Source organism: Staurois parvus, unplaced genomic scaffold (assembly GCF_062004578.1).
Source record: "Staurois parvus isolate SC_StPar_1 unplaced genomic scaffold, SC_StPar_1.0 ptg000255l, whole genome shotgun sequence".
Classification (NCBI taxonomy): Eukaryota; Metazoa; Chordata; class Amphibia; order Anura; family Ranidae; genus Staurois; species Staurois parvus.
In genome coordinates, this window is record NW_028318051.1 from 2,030,645 (window position 1) to 2,052,387 (window position 21,743).

Below are 21,743 nucleotides of genomic sequence, written 5' to 3' on the forward strand. Positions count from 1 at the left end.
GTGGCCGGAAACAGCTTAGCACGCGATTAAGACGTTAATGCTAAACTTCAGCAGTAGCCAATCCAATCAGACTTTTTGCTTTGTTAATGTCTGGTCATTATTTGGGTTAATATTGTCATATTGAAACAAGGAAAACTTCCAAAACAGTAGCAAATGTAATAGGAAGAGTGAAAGATAATAGAAACCTAAAAGTGACTTCAGAAAAAAGACTGAGTGGTCAATCAAGTTGACCCCTTTTTTTAATTTTTTTTTTGTTTTTCTTTTTTCTGTGACCAAAGATAGAAAAGTTTATTAACATGACAATGCGGGTAGTGGATGGGCTATAGGGGCATGACATTTATATATAAATTAATAAACCACCTGTGTAAAGTAAGAGTTTAGATACCTGTAATGGGAAGTGTTCTTCAAGGGACTGAAAATTGAACCTGCACCACACCAATGTGTCATGATGGGCTCTGTTGGCAAAAACGGTGCAGATCCAATTTTTTTTGTCCATCCACAGTCAATGGCACCTCAGTGCATCATTCTGTGGTAGGTATGTTGCAATAATACTGTTTAAAAAAACCTCAAAACTAACATATTTACCTGCTCTGTACAATGATTTTGCACAGAGCAGCCCCCTTAGGCCTCAATGGTTTTCCCTTTGCACCTGCCTTTCCAGCTATTCCTCTATAGAGATTGGAAGCATACTCACAAGTTATTTGTGCCCCCTTCCCCAGTGCTTATTAGCTTTATATCCATTGAGTGATTTTGTCTGTTCAATTGTGGATCTGGCCGTGGCCTGCCCTAACAAGACACCTCCTATTTTGATGAAGGATGTGGCACAACTGATTAAGCAGATGGAAGCCTTTTCTAAAGGTTGTTCTCTCTGGTGGGTCCTGCCTTTCACCCAATCCTGGTTGTGACTTTCCTTTGTCAAACTATGCCTGTGTGCCCAAATCCCATAAGAGATCTAATCACTGCTGTGTTGCTCACCTGCTTATTGAGAGCATGGAGCAGAAGGCTGTAGATTTAACTCTCATACCAATGGACACTTTGGCTGAAGTGCTGTCTACCGCCACCCTTCTGTGCAAGTATACCACGTCCACCGCCACCCTTCTGTGCAAGTATACCACGTCCACCGCCACCCTTCTGTCCAAGTATACCACGTCCACCGCCACCCTTCTGTCCAAGTATACCACGTCCACCGCCACCCCTCTGTCCAAGTATACCACGTCCACCGCCACCCTTCTGTCCAAGTATACCACGTCCACCGCCACCCCTCTGTCCAAGTATACCACGTCCACCGCCACCCCTCTGTCCAAGTATACCACGTCCACCGCCACCCCTCTGTCCAAGTATACCACGGCCACCCCTCTGTCCAAGTATACCACGTCCACCGCCACCCCTCTGTCCAAGTATACCACGTCCACGGCCACCCCTCTGTCCAAGTATACCACGGCCACCACCCCTCTGTCCCAGTATACCTTGTCCACGACCAACCCTCTGTCCAAGGTTTTGCTCATCACCTCATAAAATCAGATTAGTTTGCAAACTTCTGTCATGAATCCATGCTGTCTGTTGCTTAAAATATTTTTTTCCAGCAAGAACTATAGAAGTTAAACTAACAGGTGTATAATAACTTGGTAAAGATTTTGACCCCTTTTTAAATATTGGCACCACATTGGCTTTATGCCAATCCAGTGGTACTATGCCAGTCATTAAAGAGTTCCTAAAAATGAGAAACAATGGCTTTGAAATGAGAGAGCTCAATTCTTTAAGGCCCCGTGAGTGTATGCCATCCGGTCCAGGTGCATTATTCACCTTTATTCTGTCTAAATATTTTTGGATCATATCAATTGTGAACCAATGTGGACCATCTGGAGCTGTGTCAGTACCACGTCCATTATGGACAAGAGCTCCCCCATACTCCTTTGTATACACAGAGCTGAAGAAGGGATTTAATAAATTTTGTCTTCTCTTTGTACCCAGTCACCCACTGTAGATTTTTTTTTGTAAAGGGCCTACATGCTTGGACCAGATCTTTTTTATATTAATATATTTGAAGAATTTTTTTCGGGGTTGGTCCTGCTATCATTTGCAATCTGTCATTCGTTTTCAATTTTTGCAGCCTTTATTTCCTTTTTGCATATTGTTATATTCTTTGTAATGTACTTAAACGATGATAGTGTTCCTTCATTTTTATATTTAATAAAGGCTTTTTCTTTTATTATCTATATCTTTTTTAACTTTGGCCGTAAGCCACATAGGTTTGGTTTTTAGCCTTTTAAACCTGTTGCCTATGGGAATATATTTTGCAGTGTGTTCACATACAGTCTTTTTGAAGAACTCCCATTTCTGTGTTGTGTTCAGTGATGCCTATATTCCCTCCCAGTCTAAGTGTTGGAGAGCAGCTCCCATCCTTGGAAAATTAGCTCTCTTAAAATTGAGCGTCTTTATTTTTCCTGTATGAGCTTGCTGTTTACAGCTAACAAATGAAATCATGTTATGATCACTGCTACCCAGATGTTCTATATGGACATTAGTAATAAGGTCTGCATGGTTTGGGATTACCAGGTCCAGCAGAGCATCATTCCTAGTAGGGGCCTCTATGATCTGTACCATAAAATTGTCCTGTGGTAGGTTTAAAAATATTTGCCCTTTAACTGTTCCTGCAGTACCATTACTCCAGTCAATTTTCCGGTAGTTAAAGCCCCCCATTATTATCACTGTCCCAGCCTTTGCAGTCCTTTAGATCTGCGCAAGGAGCTGAGTTTCCACTTCCTCATTAACACTGGGAGGCCTATAACAAACTCCAATGATGACCTTTGTAGTACGCACCCCCATGTGCAGTTCCACCCATAATACTTCAGCCTCATCACACTCTCCATCAACTAGGTCCTCTTTCAAACTCGCTCTGAGATCACTTCTCACATAGAGACAGACACCACCACCTTTCCTATTTACTCTGTCTCTCCGAAAGAGAACATAGCCAGGACTATTAATGGCCCAGTCATGCGAAGAATGAAGCCAAGATTCAGCAATACCAATTAAATCATAATTCTCTTCATGCACCAAAGCTTCCAACTCCTCTATTTTGCCTGGCAGACTTCTGGCATTGGTGAACAAACACTTTAATTAATTGACACTTTGTGCACACATATTTTGCATATTTGTTATTTTCATACAAATGGTACCAATTCCACTGGTTGTTTGTAACATGGGAACCTTCTTATCCTCTGCCAGCCCTCCCCCCATCTTTCCACATTCCACCCACCAATAAGTACTGACCCTGTCTGATCTGTCTACCCCGTTATAATCTAATTCTCCCTCCCCCCTCGATCCTAGTTTAAATACTCCTCCAGCTTTCCCATAAACCTCTCCCCCAGCACAGCAGACCCCCTTACATTTAGGTGCAAACCATCTCTAGCATATAGGTTGCACCCCAATGAGAAGTCAGTCCAGTGCTCTAAAAACCCAAATCCTTCCTTCTTACACCAGTTCTTTAGCCATGCATTGAGTTCTCTAATCTCCCCCTGCATGGCACAGGTAATACTTCAGAGAATATCACCTCGGAGTTCCTTCCCTTCAGCTTGCAGCCTAGTTCTTTAAATTGATTCTTAAGGAGCTCTTACTGTTTTTTGTGTTCATCACTTCTGCAAGACAAGTGTCTTAATAGGCGGCCTTATCCTGCAATGTACCTTTCCTGGTTTTGCATAGGGATAAGATGTTACAAAGACACACAGCTTCCCCCTTGCTCTTCCATCCATTTGTCCAAATTGAAATTTCCTTCCATTGGCTGGATATGGTTTGGGCTGTGAGAAATCTCTCAGCCACAGTTTTTCAGGAACATTTAGAGAGCCTTACACCCTATGAGGACGTGCTTAGCACGAAATGCATCAGCAGGGCTACAGCATCTGGACATCTAGCCACCGCTGGTAGCCATCCTGAAAATCTTTTTGGTCAGTATTGTTTCTTGTTTAAATATCATTTTGAATTAAAGTTCATCAAAGCAATATTACACTATGTGGCGTCCCTTATTGGGCTCTCTTCGGGAGCACCACCTTCCGCAGTGCCTGCTTTAAAGGGGGACCCCGGAAGTCTGTGATTGCTTGATGAATCTTGGAAGCAGAGGACGATGTGGAGTGCGGCCTGACCAGAATACTGATGACCTAGGGGTCTGATGAGAAAGGAAACTTCTTTCATGCGTATTTAATATGCACTTCTGGTGAGTGCGCATTCTATTTATTTAACAGTCTTCACCTCTGGATTGTATACTATCACCACAGACAGGATCCTGCAAGATTTTTAATGACATATACCTTGTGATCTGGACGTTTACTTTATTGTGATTATCAATTATTTTGCACATTGTGCCTTTCATAACAGTTTTGGATATTGCTCATAACATTTCAGTGGTTATTTGCACTATAATCCTTAGCGCTGCACCTTTTTATCTCTCTAGTCTTTTGGAAAGGTCCATTGGTTACCTTTTTGGTGTTCTAGTGGCTTTTGCATTTCATTTGAATACGGTACATCTAGGTAGCGCTCGCTATACAATCTATATATAGTTTTCAGGAACATTGATTTCATTTTTTTCATCCCAGATGAACTCCAAAAGGGTGTGCTGGCTTCTTGTTCCACCATCTCTAGCAGACCATCATCCAAGCCACATACACTGTGCAAGATTAGTGAGTGTTTCTACAGTTTTTCAGCATCAGGCAACTTTTTCAAAGATTGCAATGCTGCAACCTAGTCCTCTGTTCACATGTTCACTGGCTTTCTTGGTTCCTCCTCATCATTCATGTGGGCGCTGGTCCCGAGCCAGGTTGTGTGTATCCATAGACCCTCCTCACAAGATTTGACTGACAGCAGCAGGAGCCAATGGCACCTGTTGCTTCCAGTAAAGCCTGTGAGAATAGGAAGAGGGGAGAGGAGACCTACAGCCAGGCACAGTGTTGAATTGATAGAGAATTAGGTAAGTGGGGAGGGGGGCACTGGTATTGGAAGGTTTTTTACTTTATTGCAGAGAATTGCTTTACTACTTCAAAATGGTTGTACAGCCTAAACAAGTAAGGTAAAAAAATGTTTTGGTATGTGTATAGCCCCCTCTCCCCTTTTATACTTACCCGAGCCCAATCTCAAGCCAGTGCTGCGCCCATCTGTAGCAAATCTCTTCTACCCGCTCTCACGGTCTTTGTCAATGGCTCCCGCCATTGTCCGTCAAATCCTGTGATGAGGGGGCAGGGCCGAGCCTCGCAGTCTGTGTCTATAGGAGCGAGTGAGTTGGCAGGTGTACTACAATAGGAAGCAGCATTCTATGGAGACACACCGAGAAGAGGAGGAGCCAGGAGCGCCGGCAGGAGACCCAAGAAGAGGAGGTTCAAGGTCGCTCTGTGCAATACAATTGCACAGAACAGGTAAGTATATAATATTTGCTATTTTAAAAGGAAAAAAAAAAAAGGCATTACAAACTCTTTAAAGTGATACTAAAGGCTTTTTTTTTAAAGAACAAACATGTCTATACTTACCTGCTCTGTGCAGTGGTTTCGCACAAAGAAGCCTCAATTTTCCTCTTCCTCTTCTCGGGTCCCCTGCCTGCACTCCTGTGCCCTCCTTGCTGACAGATGTCTCTGCAGTAAGCAGCTTGCTATGGGGGCACCCAAGCAGGTGTGCTCCCAAGCTGCTCCCCAGTGTGTCCATTGAAATATGGAGCTGCAGCTCGGCCCCACCCCCCACCTCCTCATTGGCAGACTGGCTGTAATTAACAGTGGCAGGAGCCAATGTCTCAGCCAATGAGGAGGCAGAGCCCCGGGACAGCTCCTGTGCACATCGCTGGATTGGGGTGGGGCTCAGGTTAGTATTGGGGGGTTGCTACAAACTGAAGGTTTTGTACCTTCATAGAATGGATGAAGATAAAAAACCTTGAGCCTTTACAACCACTTTCATGTGCCCATCAATTGACAAGAAAGAAAACAGAATACTTGTATTCACTGTGAAATCCTTTTCTGGAAGTCTGGAGTCAAGGAGACACTTGAACAAAGATGGGTGCCTTCCTGGAGAGAAAAACACATTAAGGCATTATTGGGGGGGGGGGGTACCATGATCTCTGTGAGAGGTAATAAATACGTGGAAGCAGGGGCGGACTGACAACTCTTGGGGCCCCCGGGCAATAGGGGATCATGGGGCTCCTGTGTCCTTGCCCACACTCAAAAAAGCCTATGAAAAAGGTACCAGGGGCATCTCATGGGGCCCCCTACTGACCCCGGGCCCTCGGGCAGTGCCCGAGTTTCCAAATGGTCAGTCCGCCCCTGCGTGGAGGTGTTACACTGATACGTTAGTCTGCTGCACTTAATTAGAAAAATATATCTAATATCAGAGCTGATAAAAAAAAAGGAACCTTTTGATGTTAAAAGTTTTCTGTCCATTTGCAATTCCATTGCAGTTATCCAATCTGTTGTGAAAAACAAACCTTTCACAACACAGATGTTAAGACGATAAACCTTCAGACACATATATGCATCGTGAGAACTTTCAGATATTTTCCAGCAAACATATTGGTGAGGACTAGACGGACTTTTGTCTTTTTTCATCCAGACTATGTAAGGACTGCAAGTTGCTTTTTTGTTATCCCATTATAACAGATGAAGCTGAAATTATACATAAGTGGTTATCTAACCCCTCAGGCTGCCTTGCAAATTCTCAAGCAAATGAAAAAACAAAGTTGGGGAGAGGTGGGTGACTTTGGCCATTGTTAATTTGTTGGAATGGTTAGTCGATGCCTTCACGGGATGAATGGAATGGCCCCACGGTTCCCAGCTCCCATTGTAGCCCCGTTTTTTTTCACTCCTGCACTCGATGCCAAATGTCGTCAGTAGGCAGTCTGTGTTTTGGATTTTCCAAATCGGCTCAGACAGAGAAATTAATAGCATAAAAATAGCTTGTGCGAAGGCAGCTCATTCATTAGGATTTTCCGCCTTTTAACGTTCCACCGAGATCGAACAAAGAACAACGGTGTTGATTCATAATACCGCAGAGGAATTTATTAATCTCCTAATTTGATACATAAAGTTTCTGTGCTAAACTGAATAAGGAAAAGTATAATGTAAATATGTCTCTTCTGATTAAGTTCAGATATCTTATAAGGCTCGCCGTCTCCTTTTTTTCCCCCCTTCCATTATATTACATAAATTAAGACCGTTCACCCGTGAACAGAACAATAATAGGTCTTAGGTGGGGTGGGTACATTACTGGGGCATGCTGAATCCTTTAAACTATTTCCAACTTTTTTTTTTTTCTGAAATTCACAGACTAAACCGAGCACAAAAAAGTATTGTCAGAAAAATCAAGATTTCCCGAATTAATTCATGGAATAAATCGTACGCAAGTAAAGTGTGAAATTAAAGGGTTATTTTTAATAAGACCATTAATCCAGTGCAGTTCGGACCAGACGGGGGGATCGCAGTGTTCCCTGTAGACAGAGCCGTCAGACTTGTTCATTTTTTAGAATTTTAGTGAATTACTGCAAGCCAAAATGTGGCGTATAATTTGTTATACCTGGATCGGGATGTTGACGGTGGAGACTTTCCTATTGCTTCTTTTCAGTCTGCTTCGAGGAGGAGAAGCATTGCCGCATGTGAGGTACTCCCATGCTGGCCTGTGTCCCAATGATATGAATCCAAACCTGTGGGTGGACGCGCAAAGCACCTGCCAGCGTGAATGTGACGCCGACCAGGTGAGTTCCGTTTATCATATCATACAGTCATGGGTGTATTTACCACAAGGCAAACAAGGCACTTGGCTATGGTGGCAGCTTTTAGGGGGGCAGCACCTCCCTCCAGAAGAAGGGATGAAAGAAGGGACACGCTTTGTCATGGGAACCAGGTGGGATCCAAGAGAGGCTGCGGGCTGCTTGATGGTGTATGTAGAGCCTGACTCTCGTTCTCGGGGATGTCTGGAGCTGGAAGAAAAGAAGGGACACGCACGCCATGGGAAACAGGTGGGATCCGAAAGAGGCTGCGGGCAGCTTGATGGTGTATGTAGAGCCTGACTCTCATTCTCAGGGATGTCTGGAGCTGAAAGAAAAGAAGGGACACGCACGCCATGGGAACCAGGTGGGATCCGAAAGAGGCTGCGGGCTGCTTGATGGTGTATGTAGAGCCTGACTCTCGTTCTCGGGGATGTCTGGAGCTGGAAGAAAAGAAGGGACACGCACGCCATGGGAACCAGGTGGGATCCGAGAGAGGCTGCGGGCTGCTTGATGGTGTATGTAGAGCCTGACTCTCATTCTTGGGGATGTCTGGAGCTGTGAAGAAAAGAAGGGACATGCATGCCATGGGAACCAGATTGGATCCAAGAGAGGCTGCTTGGTGGTGTATGTAGAGCCTGACTCTCATTCCCGGGGATGTCTGGAGCTAGAAGAAAAGAAGGGACACGCACACCATGGGAACCAGGTGGGATCCGAGAGAGGCTGTGGGCTGCTTGATGATGTATGTAGAGCCTGACTCTCGTTCCTGGGGTGCTGTCAACATGAGTGTCTTTTTTTTCTATCCCCGGGGGGGAAGTAGTGGAAGGCTCTCCCGGTTACCCGGGTGGGGGGCAGAGGTGTTGTTGGTCAATGTCAGCATTGTCAGGTTCTCTCCATGGGAGGGGGAAGGGGGGGGTGTTGGTCGGTGTCCGTGGGGGCAGACGTTTTTTGTGTTGCCTAGGGCAGCACAAAACCTAAATACACCACTGCATACAGTACTGATCTGTATGCTTGCTCCACATCAGAGTATTGAAGTCAGAGGGGTCAGCATGGCATAGGCAATCAGGGATTTCGGGTGACCAGAAATGGTAGACCCCCAAATTTTCCTCAAATATTTATATTTTTATCTAATTTTTACACCAACTTGATATTTATTACCAGCTTGGTATTGACACTTGTGTTTTTGGACTTCTGTTATGTTTTTCTAAATTGCCCTCGAAAATGACTTCTAGGATGCAGTCTGTCAGCAACATTAACACAGCAATTTTTGTTTTTGCACTCCTCCCTGTAAGTTTTATTACCTGTTGATCCTGCCAGTAGATCTGTTGTTCTTCCCCTTTCTGTAATAGACCAAGCTGCCCAGAAAAAAGGGCATTACAGGGATTTGGGGCAAATCATATAAACTTCCAGAGTTGCTTACTGGTCAGCTTTTATTTATATGGTTTATACATAATTTGTAAAAGGAAAAAAAATGAACTGTTGCTGTAACTGCTTATAAAGTGTTAGCTTGAGTTGGACCTTAAAGAAGAATTCAGGGCAAAATTATTATTTTCCCATGCGGCAGGGCTGTTCCCGCACTGCATGGGTTAAATGCTCGTTTTTGTCTCGGGGCTCGGAAAGCAAAGATATACTTACCTAATCCGGTGATCCTCCAAGCTGAAGACTGGTCCCTGCCACTACTGCCCCGCTCCCCCCCCCGCCCACACACACCCCCACACATGCTAACGTTCGTGTGAATGGACTGTTGCTTACGCCATCCCACCCATAGACCAGCTCCAGACATGAGGATGGCAGGAAGAGTCCACTGCTGGACATGGGGGAGCACGGTTTTCCAGAGGATCGGAGGATAAGTACAGCTTAAGTACAGCTTTTCCCTGAGTCTCTGATCAAAACAAGCACTTAACCCATGCAGTGTGGACACAGCCCCACTGCATAAAATAAAGTGTGGGCCGGAGTTCGGCTTTAGTGTGTTTTTCTCTTACTTAAAGAAGAACTCCAGGCATGGTATATTTTTACATAGATAATTTTGTCCAGCTTGGACCAATGTAACTATGTACAGTGAAGGAAATAAGTATTTGATCCCCTGCTGATTTTGAATGTTTGCCCACTCACAAAGAAATGATCGGTCTAAAAATCGAATGGTAGGCGTATTGTAACACTGACAGACAGAATAGCAACAAAAAAATTCAAAAGAAATGCATGTCTAACAAATGATGCACTGATTTGCATGTTCATGAGGGAAATAAGTATTTGATCCCCTTCACAAAACATGACTTAGTACTTGTTGGCAAATCCCTTGTTGGCAATCACAGAGGTCAGACGTTTCCTGTAGTTGGTCACCAGATTTGCACACATCTCAGGAGGGATTTTGGCCCACTCCTCTTGGCAGATCCTCTCCCAGTCATTAAGGTTTGGTGGCTGACATTTGGCAACTCGAACTTTCAGCTCCCTCCACAGATTTTCAATCGGATTAAGGTCTGGAGACTGGCTAGGCCACTCCAGGACCTTAATGAGCCACTCCTTTGTTGCCTTGGCTGTGTGTTTTGGGTCATTGTCATGCTGGAACATTCATCCGCGACCCATTTTCAATGCCCTGGCTGAGGGAAGAAGGTCCTCACCCAAGATTTGGCGGTACATTGCCCCGTCCATCGTCCCTTTGATGCAGTGCAGTTGTCCTGTCCCCTTAGCAGAAAAACATACCCAAAGCAGAATGTTTCGTCCACCATGTTTGACAGTTGGGATGGTGTTCTTGGGGTCATAGGCAGCATTCGTCCTCCTCCAAACACAGCGAGTTGAGTTGATGCCAAAGAGCTCAATTTTGGTCTCCTCTGACCACAACACTTTCCACCAGTCCTCCTCTACATCATTCAGATGTTCAGTGGCAAACTGCAGATGTGGCTGACATTTGGCAACTCGAACTTTCAGCTCCCTCCACAGATTTTCAATCGGATTAAGGTCTAAAAACTGGCTAGAATGATGCAGTCCTCCTCTACATCATTCAGATGTTCAGTGGCAGACTTCAGACGGGCGTGGACATGTGCTTTCTTGAGCAGAGGGACCTTGCAGGCATTGCAGGATTTCAATCCTTGTCAGCGTAGTGTGTAACCAATTGTTTTCTTGGTGACTGTGGTCATTCTGCTTTGGGTGAGAACCTTCTTTCCTCAGCCAGGGCATTGAAAATGGGTCATGGATGGGTGTTCCAGCATGACAATGAAACAAAACACACAGCCAAGGCACCAAAGGAGTGGCTCATGAAGAAACGCATTAATGTCCTGGAGTGGCCTAGCCAGTCTGGTCCAAGCTGGACCAATGTAACTATGTAAAAATGTACTGTGCCTGGAACTAATCTTCAAAGTCCAATTTTTTTATAGATTTTATCTTTTTATTGAAACTTTTTCCAAAGTATCATACAAAACACAATGCAAAATACAATCCAAGAAACAATATAATTTTAAAAAAAAGTCATTTTTAAATTATGTGTCCATGTAAGACTACCCTGCTGCTGGGTTATTTTTATTACTTCAGAATGAACAGTGTTGTCACCCTATTACAGGAAGTGGAAAAATAATAGATCTATTAGCAGGATCAAGAGGTAATAAAACTGTTACAGAAGGGACTCAATTGAAAACTACCATATTAATGCTACTGACAGACTGCATCATATGTCATTTTTTATTTTGCCAAAAGTTTCATTTTATATTGTCTATCAGTCAGGGGCGGACTGACCATTTGAGATCTCGGGCACTACCCGAGGGCCCGGGGTCAGTAGGGGGCCCCATGAGATGCCCCTGGTACCTTTCATTGGCTGTTTCATAGGCTTTTTTGGGTGTGGGCAAGGACACAGGGGCCCCATGATCCCCAATTGCCCGGGGGCCCCATGAGTTGTCAGTCCACCCCTGATATCCGTTAAGTCTAGGGATAAAGAGACACCGTAGTCAGAATCATCAAAAAAGCCAGCACACCATAATGCCACAAGAATGGTTTGTGCATGCCACAAATATGACATTTTGGGGCCACAGAGGGCCCGTTTTTCTGAAGCCGTTTATGACACTATAAGAGAGATTCCAATCAGCCCCAAAAATTAGCTTTATGACATGCAAAAATGAACACAAAAACACCTAAACACTTTTATTACATTATGGTGTGCTGGTAAATTTGACGATTCAGATATAATAAGCCACTGAAGATTTCTCTTCTTGCCTTATTATTGTGGCTTCCTGAACGGCGAGTCTTTTTGCTGCAATAGATTTTGGCACATTAATAGTTACTCTATTTATGGTGTGCAACAATCACTCCGAAGGACCTTGTGAGATCAGCCTGCATCAGACTGGGTATGTTGGCTTTTGTGCAACTTTGCATACAGATTTAGTTTTTGATGTAATTCACAATCTCCTGTTGGACTATTTCTCCTGAGTATAGACACCAGTATAACTCCAATATCTAATCTAGTGACAATACTGGTAGGTTTAGTTGTTCGAAGTAGAAATTGAGAAACCAGAGCAGAGGAGGAATGTTTAAAGAAACTGTGTTCTTGAAATCAGATCTGAAGCTGTAACATATTTTGTTTTTCTGTAGGAATGTGAGACTTATGAAAAGTGCTGCCCTAATGTATGTGGGACTAAGAGCTGTGTGGCAGCGCGATACATGGATGTGAAAGGAAAGAAAGGTCCGGTCGGAATGCCAAAGGAAGCAACGTGCGACCTCTTCATGTGCACCCAGCAAGGCTCCGAGTGCGACATTTGGGATGGGCAACCAATTTGTAAATGCAGGGATAGGTGTGAGAAGGAACCCAGCTTTACTTGTGCCTCTGATGGACTTACATACTACAACAAATGCTTTATGGATGCTGAAGCCTGTACCAAGGGTATCACATTAACTGTGGTCACCTGTAAATATCACCTGTCTTGGCCGCATACAAGCCCATTGCCTTCTGAGACAACTGCTAACCCAACCATTCCTTCTGTTGAGATGGCCATCATGAATGTGATTCCACCCACTTTAGTCAGCAACCCAACGCACAAGGCTGTCCATGTAGGGGATACTGTCAGTTTTCACTGTGACGTCACTGGCAAACCGAAACCAGAAATAACATGGGAGAAAGAAGTAGAGGGGAAGGAAAATCTGGTCATGCGACCCAACCATGTTGTTGCAAATATAGTGGTCACCAACATTGCTCAGCTAGTTATCTACAACACTCAGTTACAAGATGCCGGTGTCTACATGTGTACAGCTAAGAACACTGGAGGCCTCATCAAGGTCAACTTCCCTTTGACGGTCAAAGAACAACCTGCTAAGGAAAAATCCAACAAGACTTTTTTTCCAACTGATGAGTGTCTGAAGCCACCGGATAGTGAGGACTGTGGGGAAGAGCAGACTCGGTGGTACTTTGATGCCAAGAAAAACAACTGTTTTGTTTTTGTGTATGGTAACTGCAACAGCAACTTGAACCACTTTGAAACTTATGAGTTGTGTATGATGACTTGCATGAATGGACCCGTCAACTTCTGCAATTACCCTGCTCTACAAGGCCCTTGTAAGGCCTATGAGCCAAGATGGGCTTATAACAAACTACTGAGCCAATGCCAGTCCTTCATCTATGGTGGCTGCGGAGGCAATGAAAATAACTTTGAAAGCAAAGAGATGTGTGAAGACATGTGTCCATTCCCCAAGAACCAGAAGTGCAAAGTGTGCAAACCTAGGCAGAAACTGGTCACTAGCTTCTGCAAAAGTGACTTTGCCATTCTGGGGCGCATCATTGAGCTGACCGAAGATCAAGATACGGGCAATGCCCTGGTCTCGGTTGAAGATATCCTGAAAGATGAAAAAATGGGACTTAAGTTTCTTGGAAAGCAACCGCTGGAAGTTACCCTGCTGAACATGGACTGGAGCTGTCCGTGTCCCAATGTGACATCTGTTAGTGGTCGGCTCATTATTATGGGTGATGTGCATAATGGCATGGCTGTCCTACAACCACACAGCTTTGTTGGCATGTGGAGTGCTCGCCGTGTGCGTAAACTGCGTGAAGTCATTCACAGTAAAACGTGTGATCTTCTGAAAGAAATTTTAAGCCAGCCGTAATCAATATCCGTATAAGCATGCGCAATGCCTTCATACATTTCTGGGGCTTCCAAAACTGTCCAGGCTCAGGATTTGACATTTTTTAAATCCTGAAATATTGAGAGTTTTTGAATGTTTCCTGATGCAGGACAGTTTCGGGAGATCCGTTGGTTTTATCCTAACTTACTAATATTGTATATCCAGTTTGACTTAAACATTAACGTGTGATTTGGGATTCTCCATGCTTGTTGGCTGTTTGCAAGGAAAATTTGTAGGGTTTTTTTAAACATGTTTGCTTAGCTAAGTAAATAGGTAGTCCTCCTTAAATTGACTCTGTCAGAAATAAATTGTAAATGAGATAGATCTAGGAAGAAAGTACTTACCTCTTTCAAAGCTCACACCCCCAAACAGGGCCATGGATAAGGGGGTACCACCGGTCCTCATGTACTGGGCCCAGGCCAGCTGGGTAAATGTGGGCAGGGAGGGTGGTCGGCATGGGGGAGCAAGTACTGGAACCAATCCCCTGCATGGCTCTCTCTGCAGCAGCTGAAAGCTGGCCTTTCTTCTCTCCTTCCCACTGGCTTTCAGCTGCTGCTGAGAGAGAGAGAGCCACACAGGGGATCGGTTCCAGTAATTGTCCACCCTGGACAGGGATAGACTGACAACTCATGGGGCCCCCGGGCAATAGGGGATCATGGGGCCCTTGTGTCTTCGCCCAAACTCAAACCACACCCAAAAAAGCCTATGAAAGCTACCAGGGGCATCTCATGGGGCCCCCTACTGACCCCAGGCCCTCAGGCAGTGCCCGAGTTCCCAAATGGTCAGTCTGCCCCTGCCCCCGGAGCACCCATCACCCTCCCTTGCACCATATGTTTCCCCCTGCTGCCCAGGCCCCTCTGTGTACCCCCACTTCCCCAGTGCTTCCAGCTTCCCTCCTCTCCTTCCCACTGACAGCTGCAAGCGCACAATAGGATTCTTCAGGATGGAGAATGGGGGAAAGGTCCGGTAAATATGGCACATTTACCATCTCCTTCCTTTCCTGAATGAACACCATGAGTGATCAGTACTGATCACCATTCATTAAAAGTGAAGCATAGTAAACAGTTTTTTTGGGGGGGGGGGAGGGGGGCCCTATCAGGTTGGCTGTATGGGGCCCCGTGGTTTCTAACAGCAGTCATGCTACTAAGAAAATTAATGGGATGCCTTACTATAATGCACCTCAACGCATGAAAAGGTGTAAATGGGCCTATGCATATCATGTTGTGACCGATGATACATATCAAGCAAACGTTATCAAATATATTACTTCTCCGAAAGCCGTGTTCTGTGTGTACCCTTGTCTTTTGATTATTAAGGAATTATTATTATTATTATTGAGTTTTCAGTCCTTGCCTTTGATGGCCACTGCGTTTTATTGCCTTGATATTGCTATGTAATGATATACCTGCTGATTAGTTCATAGCCCTGTGACCGGTTGACCGGACGTACATTTTTTGTTATCCTTGTAACCTATTCTCACTGTATCACATGTACTAAAGATCTCCAGCTATATATCACTGTGATGATGACATGTATCTCGGTGCTGTGCTCTAGTCTAGCTTGTATTTCTTTCATGTTCCTCACTAAATGTCATCATGTGTCCCGGTTGTGGTTGTGTTGATGACATTTCAAGCAGGGTGACTGAGTGTTCTTTTAGACTTTATCCATTCATTTTGCCGGGCCCATTCACATTAACGATTTCCACTGCGCTGAACTAACGCCCATGTGCATACGTTCATGTACAAAAAAAGTGTACACAATTCTCATTTGGTGCGTTGTGCTTCACTTTCCAATGTATTGGGGTGCCTTTCACAACAAATCACACCGCAGAGAGAGCGGGGGTGTTGCAGAAATGTATATTAATGCAAGCATTTTAGAAACGTCTGAATGGGTCCTTAGTTTCTTTTCAGTGAGTGTTGCACTTATTATTTATTTATTATTTTCAGGTACTTATATAGTGCTGTCCAGGGGCAGACTGACAACTCATGGGGCCCCCGGGCAATAGGGGATCATGGGGCCCCTGTGTCCTTACCCAAACTCAAAAAAGGATATGAAAAAGGTATCAGGGGCATCTCATGGGACCCCCTACTGATCCTTGGCCCTCGGGCAGTGCCCGAGTTTCAAAATGGTCAGTCCGCCCCTGGTGCTGTCAATTTACGCAGCACTATACATATATATTGTACATTTATATCAGTCCCTAACCCTCAAGGAGCGTACAATCTAAGGTCCCTAACTTACATTCATACATACACATACTAGGGACAATTTAGACAGGAGCCAATTAACCTACCAGCATGTCTTTTGGAGTGTGGGGGGAAACCGGAGTACCTGGAGGAAACCCACGCAGGCACAGGGAGAACATGCAAACTCCAGGCAGGTGGTGCTGTGGCTGGGATTCAAACCAATGACCCTAGCACTGCCAGGCGGAAGGGCTAACCATTTAGCCACTGTGCTGCCCCCAATTATTATTATTATAATAATGATAATAATTAATAATACAGGATTTATATAGCGCCAACAGTTTGCTCAGCGCTTTACAATATAACGGGAGACAATACAGCAACAATACAGTTCAATATAAGAGGGTTAGGAGGGCCCTGATCCTGGGAGCTTACAATCTAGGAGGGAGGGGCCAGTGGTGCAAAAGGTAGTAACTGCGGGGGATGGGCTGGTTGGAAGAGTAGAAGATTCCATTATTAGCTGAGGGCAGGATAGGCTTTCCTGAAGAGATAGGTTTTCAGAGATCACCTAAAAGTGAACAGAGTAGGCGATAGTCTGATAAATTGGGGTAGAGAGTTCCAGAGGATGGGGGAAGCTCTGGAGAAGTCCTAGAGATGAGCATGGGAGGAGGAGACAAGGGCACTAGAGAGCAGGAGGTCTTGCGAGGAGCGGACAGTACGGTTTGGGTGATATTTGGAGACAAGATTGGTGATGTGATTTGTAAATGGCTTTATATGTTATTGTTAATGTTTTGAATTTTATCCGTTGGGCAATGGGAAGCCAGTGGAGGGATTGGCAGACATATAGAGAAAAACAAAACAGAGGGCGCACCGGCCTTGTGCATTACCTTTAAAAGTATGTTTATTCAATTTAAAAGAAGGTATTCTACTCACAAAAGTACATGAATATAAGCACATCATATGAGACCGCTCTGTCCAATTTGCATTGCATTTCTGAATGGTGGTGAGAATGATGGACATCCAAAATGGCTGACGCGTTTCGAGGACTAGCCTCTTCCTCAGAGCCTCGAAAACCCTCAAAAGTTCTCGAAACGCATCAGAAATTTTGGAAGTCTATCATTCTCACCACCATTCAGAAACGCAGTGTGAATTGGACAGAGCGGTCTCATATGATGTGCTTATATTCATGTACTTTTGTGAGTAGAATACCTTCTTTTAAATTTAATAAACATACTTTTAAAGGTAATGCACAAGGCCGGTGTGCCCTCTGTTTTGTTTTTCTCTACTTTTGGACTGCCTGGTTCTTTGAGGGCAGCAAGGCATACATATTCCAAGACATTCGTTGTGTGATCCCTATGACATAGAGTACATCCCTAAGCGTAGGAGTATTTGGGTTTTCCACTTTCACATCAGTGTTGCATATAATACAAATTTTCATGCTATCACTTGCTGTGTTTGGTTTGGATAAGTTCTTAAATGAGTGATTTTACCTTCAGAAGCTCATTCCTTTATGCCAGGGGTCTCCAGCCTTTCTAAACAAAGGGCCAGTGTATTGTCCTTCAGACTTTATAGGGTCCAGATGGCCAGTGATAGTAAACAATGACCCATCTTTAGTATTAGGGGAGAAATAGTGTCCCATCATTGGTGTCGGTTGGAGGAATAGTGCCCCATCATTGGTGTCGGTTGGAGGAATAGTGCCCCATCATTGGTGTCGGTTGGAGGAATAGTGCCCCATCATTGGTGTCAGTGGGAGGAATAGTGCCCCGTCATTGGTGTCAGTGGGAGGAATAGTGCCCCGTCATTGGTGTCAGTGGGAGGAATAGTGCCCCGTCATTGGTGCCAGTGGGAGGGATAGCGCCCCGTCATTGGTGTCAGTGGGAGGAATAGTGCCCCATCATTGGTGTCAGTAGCAGGAATTATGCCCTATTATTGGAGTCAGTGCGAGGAAAAGTGCCCCATCATTGGTGTCAGTGGGAGGAATAGTGCCCCATTTTTGGTGTTATTGGGAGGAAAATTGCCCCATTGTCGGTGCCAGTGGGAAGAATAGCACCCCAAGGGGTAGATAAAGGCTAGCAAAGGGCTGCAGTTTGGAGATCACAGCTTTATGCCTTAAAGCTGAACTCTGGGCATTTTTTTCCCGATGCAACGAGGCTGTGCCCATACTTCGGTTACCTGCTCATTTTTTTCTATGGGATTGGAGAGCTGAAATATACTCGCCTCATCTGGTGATCCTCCCAGCGCAAGACCGGTCGGTCCCTGCCACTCCTGCCCCTCCCTGCGATCTAGCCGTCTTGTGTGGTGAACTGCTCCTGATGTCATCACGACTTTAGCCCAGCTCTGGACATGAGGATGGCAAGAACAGTCCACTGCTGGACGTGGGGGAGCAAAATTTTCTACAGGATCAGGCGAGTGCAGGCTCCGTAATTCTCACTTGACAAAACAAGTTATAAACCCATGCAGTGTGGTCACAGCCAGGGGCGGACTGACCATTTGGAAACTCGGGAACTGCCCGAGGGCCCGGGGACAGTAGGGGGCCCCATGAGATGCCCCTGGTACCTTTTTCAGAGGCTTTTTTGAGTTTGGGCAAGGAAACAGGGGCCCCATGATCCCCTATTGCCCGGGGGCCCCATGAGTTGTCAGTCCGTCCCTGGATGCAGTACATACACAAATGGGATGGGAATTTAATTCCATGTTAATGCAAATAGCGTCCACAAAGTTTTTTCAACCAGGACACAGGGGCCCCATGATCCCCTATTGCTCAGGGGCCCCATTAGTTGTCAGTCTGCCCCTGGTCACAGCCCCACTGCATGGGAAAACATTTTGCTTGGAGTTTGTGCTTTAAACTGGCCATACCTATAACAGTTTTCATTGTATGTCAACCACTTTCCATCATGGATATGATCGCAAGTAATCATCATAAACGAAGTATCTACCACCCATGAGTTTGATTGACCGCTAGGACTTAGTCAATGAGTGAATTAGAAACTGGACACAAAATGGCAGATTCAGCTGTAGGTTATTGAAAGTTAATGGAACTAAAATTGGAAAACACTATGGAAATCAGAAAGTGATCGTCTTTTTCTGCCGCAGTCAATGGGACAATTTTGACCCATCTTTTTGTGGCAGATAAAGCCCACTAAGTTTGTTTTTGACTGCTCTGTGATCCCCAAAAAAATGGATGGAATGTTTGTTTATCAAATTATGTGTATGGCCATCTTAAATGTCACATAGTGCCTATAGACCCAAGATGGCAGTCACCTGATCAGACATGGTTTCTCCAGAGAAAAGCAGCCCTCGGGAGTATCTGGCTGCCCCTTCCAGCCCTTCTCAATAGGAATAAACATGTATGTATTTACAGGTGCCAAGAGGCAGGGCAGGCAGAGATCATGGCTGACTGTTTCTGAAATTCTATAAACAACTGAAATTGTATGTCACTGCATACCCCTCCTATGCCATCCTTTGCAAATTGTAGATAAATGAAAAAATTTACATGGACAGTGATCATAGGTCTGTCTTCCCAGTACTCTGCAGCCTGTACTCTTCTTCATACATTATAACCTGCATGTGCCCCCTGTGCCTACATCGACTATAATGGAACCCAGAGCCTGTTAATAACCATCCCCAATGGCAGGTGATGCCGGGTATGTGGAGCACCATTTTTTTGGGAAGGAAGATAGCTTTCGGTTGGAATTGTGTGATGCCAAAGTGCACCTTCCCTCTAAAAAAATGTTCCCACGCAAAACCTTGAAAAAGAATTTAAAAGGTTTACTGTCCCATTGGTGATGTTTCCCCTCATTTCCTGTGCTGGAGAGCCCTGTTTATTGCCCTTTTCATATATTGGAAGCCTGATGGAGAGCACTGTTTATTGCCCTTTTCTTATATTGGAAGCCTGCTGGAGAGCACTGTTTATTGCCCTTTCCCTATATTGGAAGCCTCTTGAGGAAGATTACCTATAGGGTTAAAATAGATGGTTCTATCAGGGTTTGTGGCTAATAGCTACATACTTTAATTTACGGCAGCTAATCAAACAATGATACTCAAATCTAAATCTCCATAAGAACACAATGCTGAATCAGAGGTCTATAATGACTTTGGAACTCACCATTTCAACCGTGAGAGGTGGCTTGCCCTGTTAATTGGTGGGTGCATTGAATAGGGAGACTGGGGTTCAAATCCTGGTGTCAGCAGTAATTTAATCTGAGATGGGTTTGAATCTCAGTGCTGGCTGTTATTTATTCCCCATTTGTTGTGTAGACTTGAAGAGGATATTGGAATAGGTTGCACTGATGCTCAGTCTGAGAGTTGGCTCAGAAGGTTAGCTGCCAGGAACAGATCCAGCAGTGGTGTTAGAGTTCCTGGTTCTAGTCTCGGTGCTGGCTCCTTGGAATAGTTGCTAATCCCTGTTATTGGGGGTGACTAGGACTATACAATATAAAGTGGCTGCCTGTGACCTGGCAGCCACTATAAAGGAGGGTCTTACTTTTTTGTGGTCCGAGAAACTCCCAGCTGTAGGGGGCTTTTCTACAGCCAGGAGTCTAGTGATAAAGTGACCTGTGGGGATTCGATCCAGGGTCTCCAGCATGAGAGGCAGAGCAGCTACCCCCTGAACCAGCTGGCTGCCCTGATATAGGAGAGTCTCTGTTGTCGGTATTGAGAGGTGAAGTCTCCAGTGCTCTGGCTTGTTGTTCAACACTGAAGCGGTTACATGATTTGTAGATACTGTTGCCTGTATCGCTTGTATGGCCTAAACAAAGGTCTAGACCACGGGTGTCAAACTGGCGGCATTCCAGCTGTTGCCAAACTACAAGTCCCATGAGGCATTGCAAGATTGACAGTTACAAGCATGACTCGCAAAGGCAGAGGCATGATGGGACTTGTAGTTTTGCAACAGCTGGAGGGCCACCAGTTTGACACCCTTGGTCTAGACCATGATATGGGACCCACACAGTCATTGAGTGTAATCTCTTGTTCTCAGGACCATCACTTTCACTCCAGAGAACAGATAATGGCTTTCCGATTTCAAAAAGTATGTAAGTCACAAATATAAAAATCTATCTCTATATTTAGAATTTTTGAACGCGAGAATTCTGCTTTTGAGTCAGCTTTCTGATTTTGAGTATGACATTAACCTTTCTCTAATCAAAAAGAAACAAATCACTGCGCAGTGTGAGCAACAACATCACGCTCAGCTATTCTAGAACTCTGTGCAATGAGATCACTGATAAAGTGGGAGATTGCACTGTATGCAAAGAGGGGAGCCCCGGATAGTGCTTTGTGCACAGAGGGGAGCGTGGGATAGCAATTAAAGCCCAACTCTGGGCAAATAAAAATTGTTCCATGCAGTGGGGCGGACTAACACTGCAAGTGTTAGTTGTTAGTTTATGTCTAGGGCAGGGGTATTCAAACATTGGCCCTCCAGCTGTTGAAGTACTACAAGTCCTATCGTGCCTCTGTCTCTGGGAGTCTTGCCTGTGGATGTCAGAGTCTTGCAAGGCCTCATGGGACTTGCAGTTCCTCAATACCTGGAGGGCCATAGTTTGGACACCCCTGGTCTTGGGGAACAAAAAAAGGAGATCTACTTATCCTATCATCCACTCCTCCCTGCAGTCTAGGGTCCTGATGCCATCAAAAGCAGAGCAGGATGGTGATGGACAGTCTACTGCTGGATCATGGGGGAATACCACCGCATGCCGGGAGAGCTGAGGTTCAGGTAAGTAAAATGGTTTCTTCTCTCCCCTTGA

General features: G+C 44.9%; 1 protein-coding gene across 1 annotated transcript; it reads left to right on the plus strand.

The window, feature by feature from the left end:
• Positions 1-6,562: 6,562 nt before the first annotated feature.
• On the plus strand, positions 6,563-15,458 carry WFIKKN2 (WAP, follistatin/kazal, immunoglobulin, kunitz and netrin domain containing 2). Its single transcript, XM_089681006.1, has 2 exons — positions 6,563-7,714; positions 12,302-15,458. The coding sequence occupies exons 1-2, from the start codon at positions 7,514-7,516 to the stop codon at positions 13,802-13,804; spliced, it is 1,704 nt and encodes a 567-aa protein (XP_089537132.1). The 5' UTR covers positions 6,563-7,513; the 3' UTR covers positions 13,805-15,458.
• The last annotated feature ends 6,285 nt before the right edge of the window (positions 15,459-21,743 follow it).

What these genes read in the sequence shown, in the direction of transcription:
- WFIKKN2 (XM_089681006.1), top strand. Translation starts at nt 7,514, where the DNA reads ATGTGGCGTATAATTTGTTATACCTGGATCGGGATGTTGACGGTGGAG. An exon ending in GTGAATGTGACGCCGACCAG is followed by an intron (nt 7,715 to 12,301) that starts GTGAGTTCCGTT and finishes GTTTTTCTGTAG; the next exon opens with GAATGTGAGACTTATGAAAA.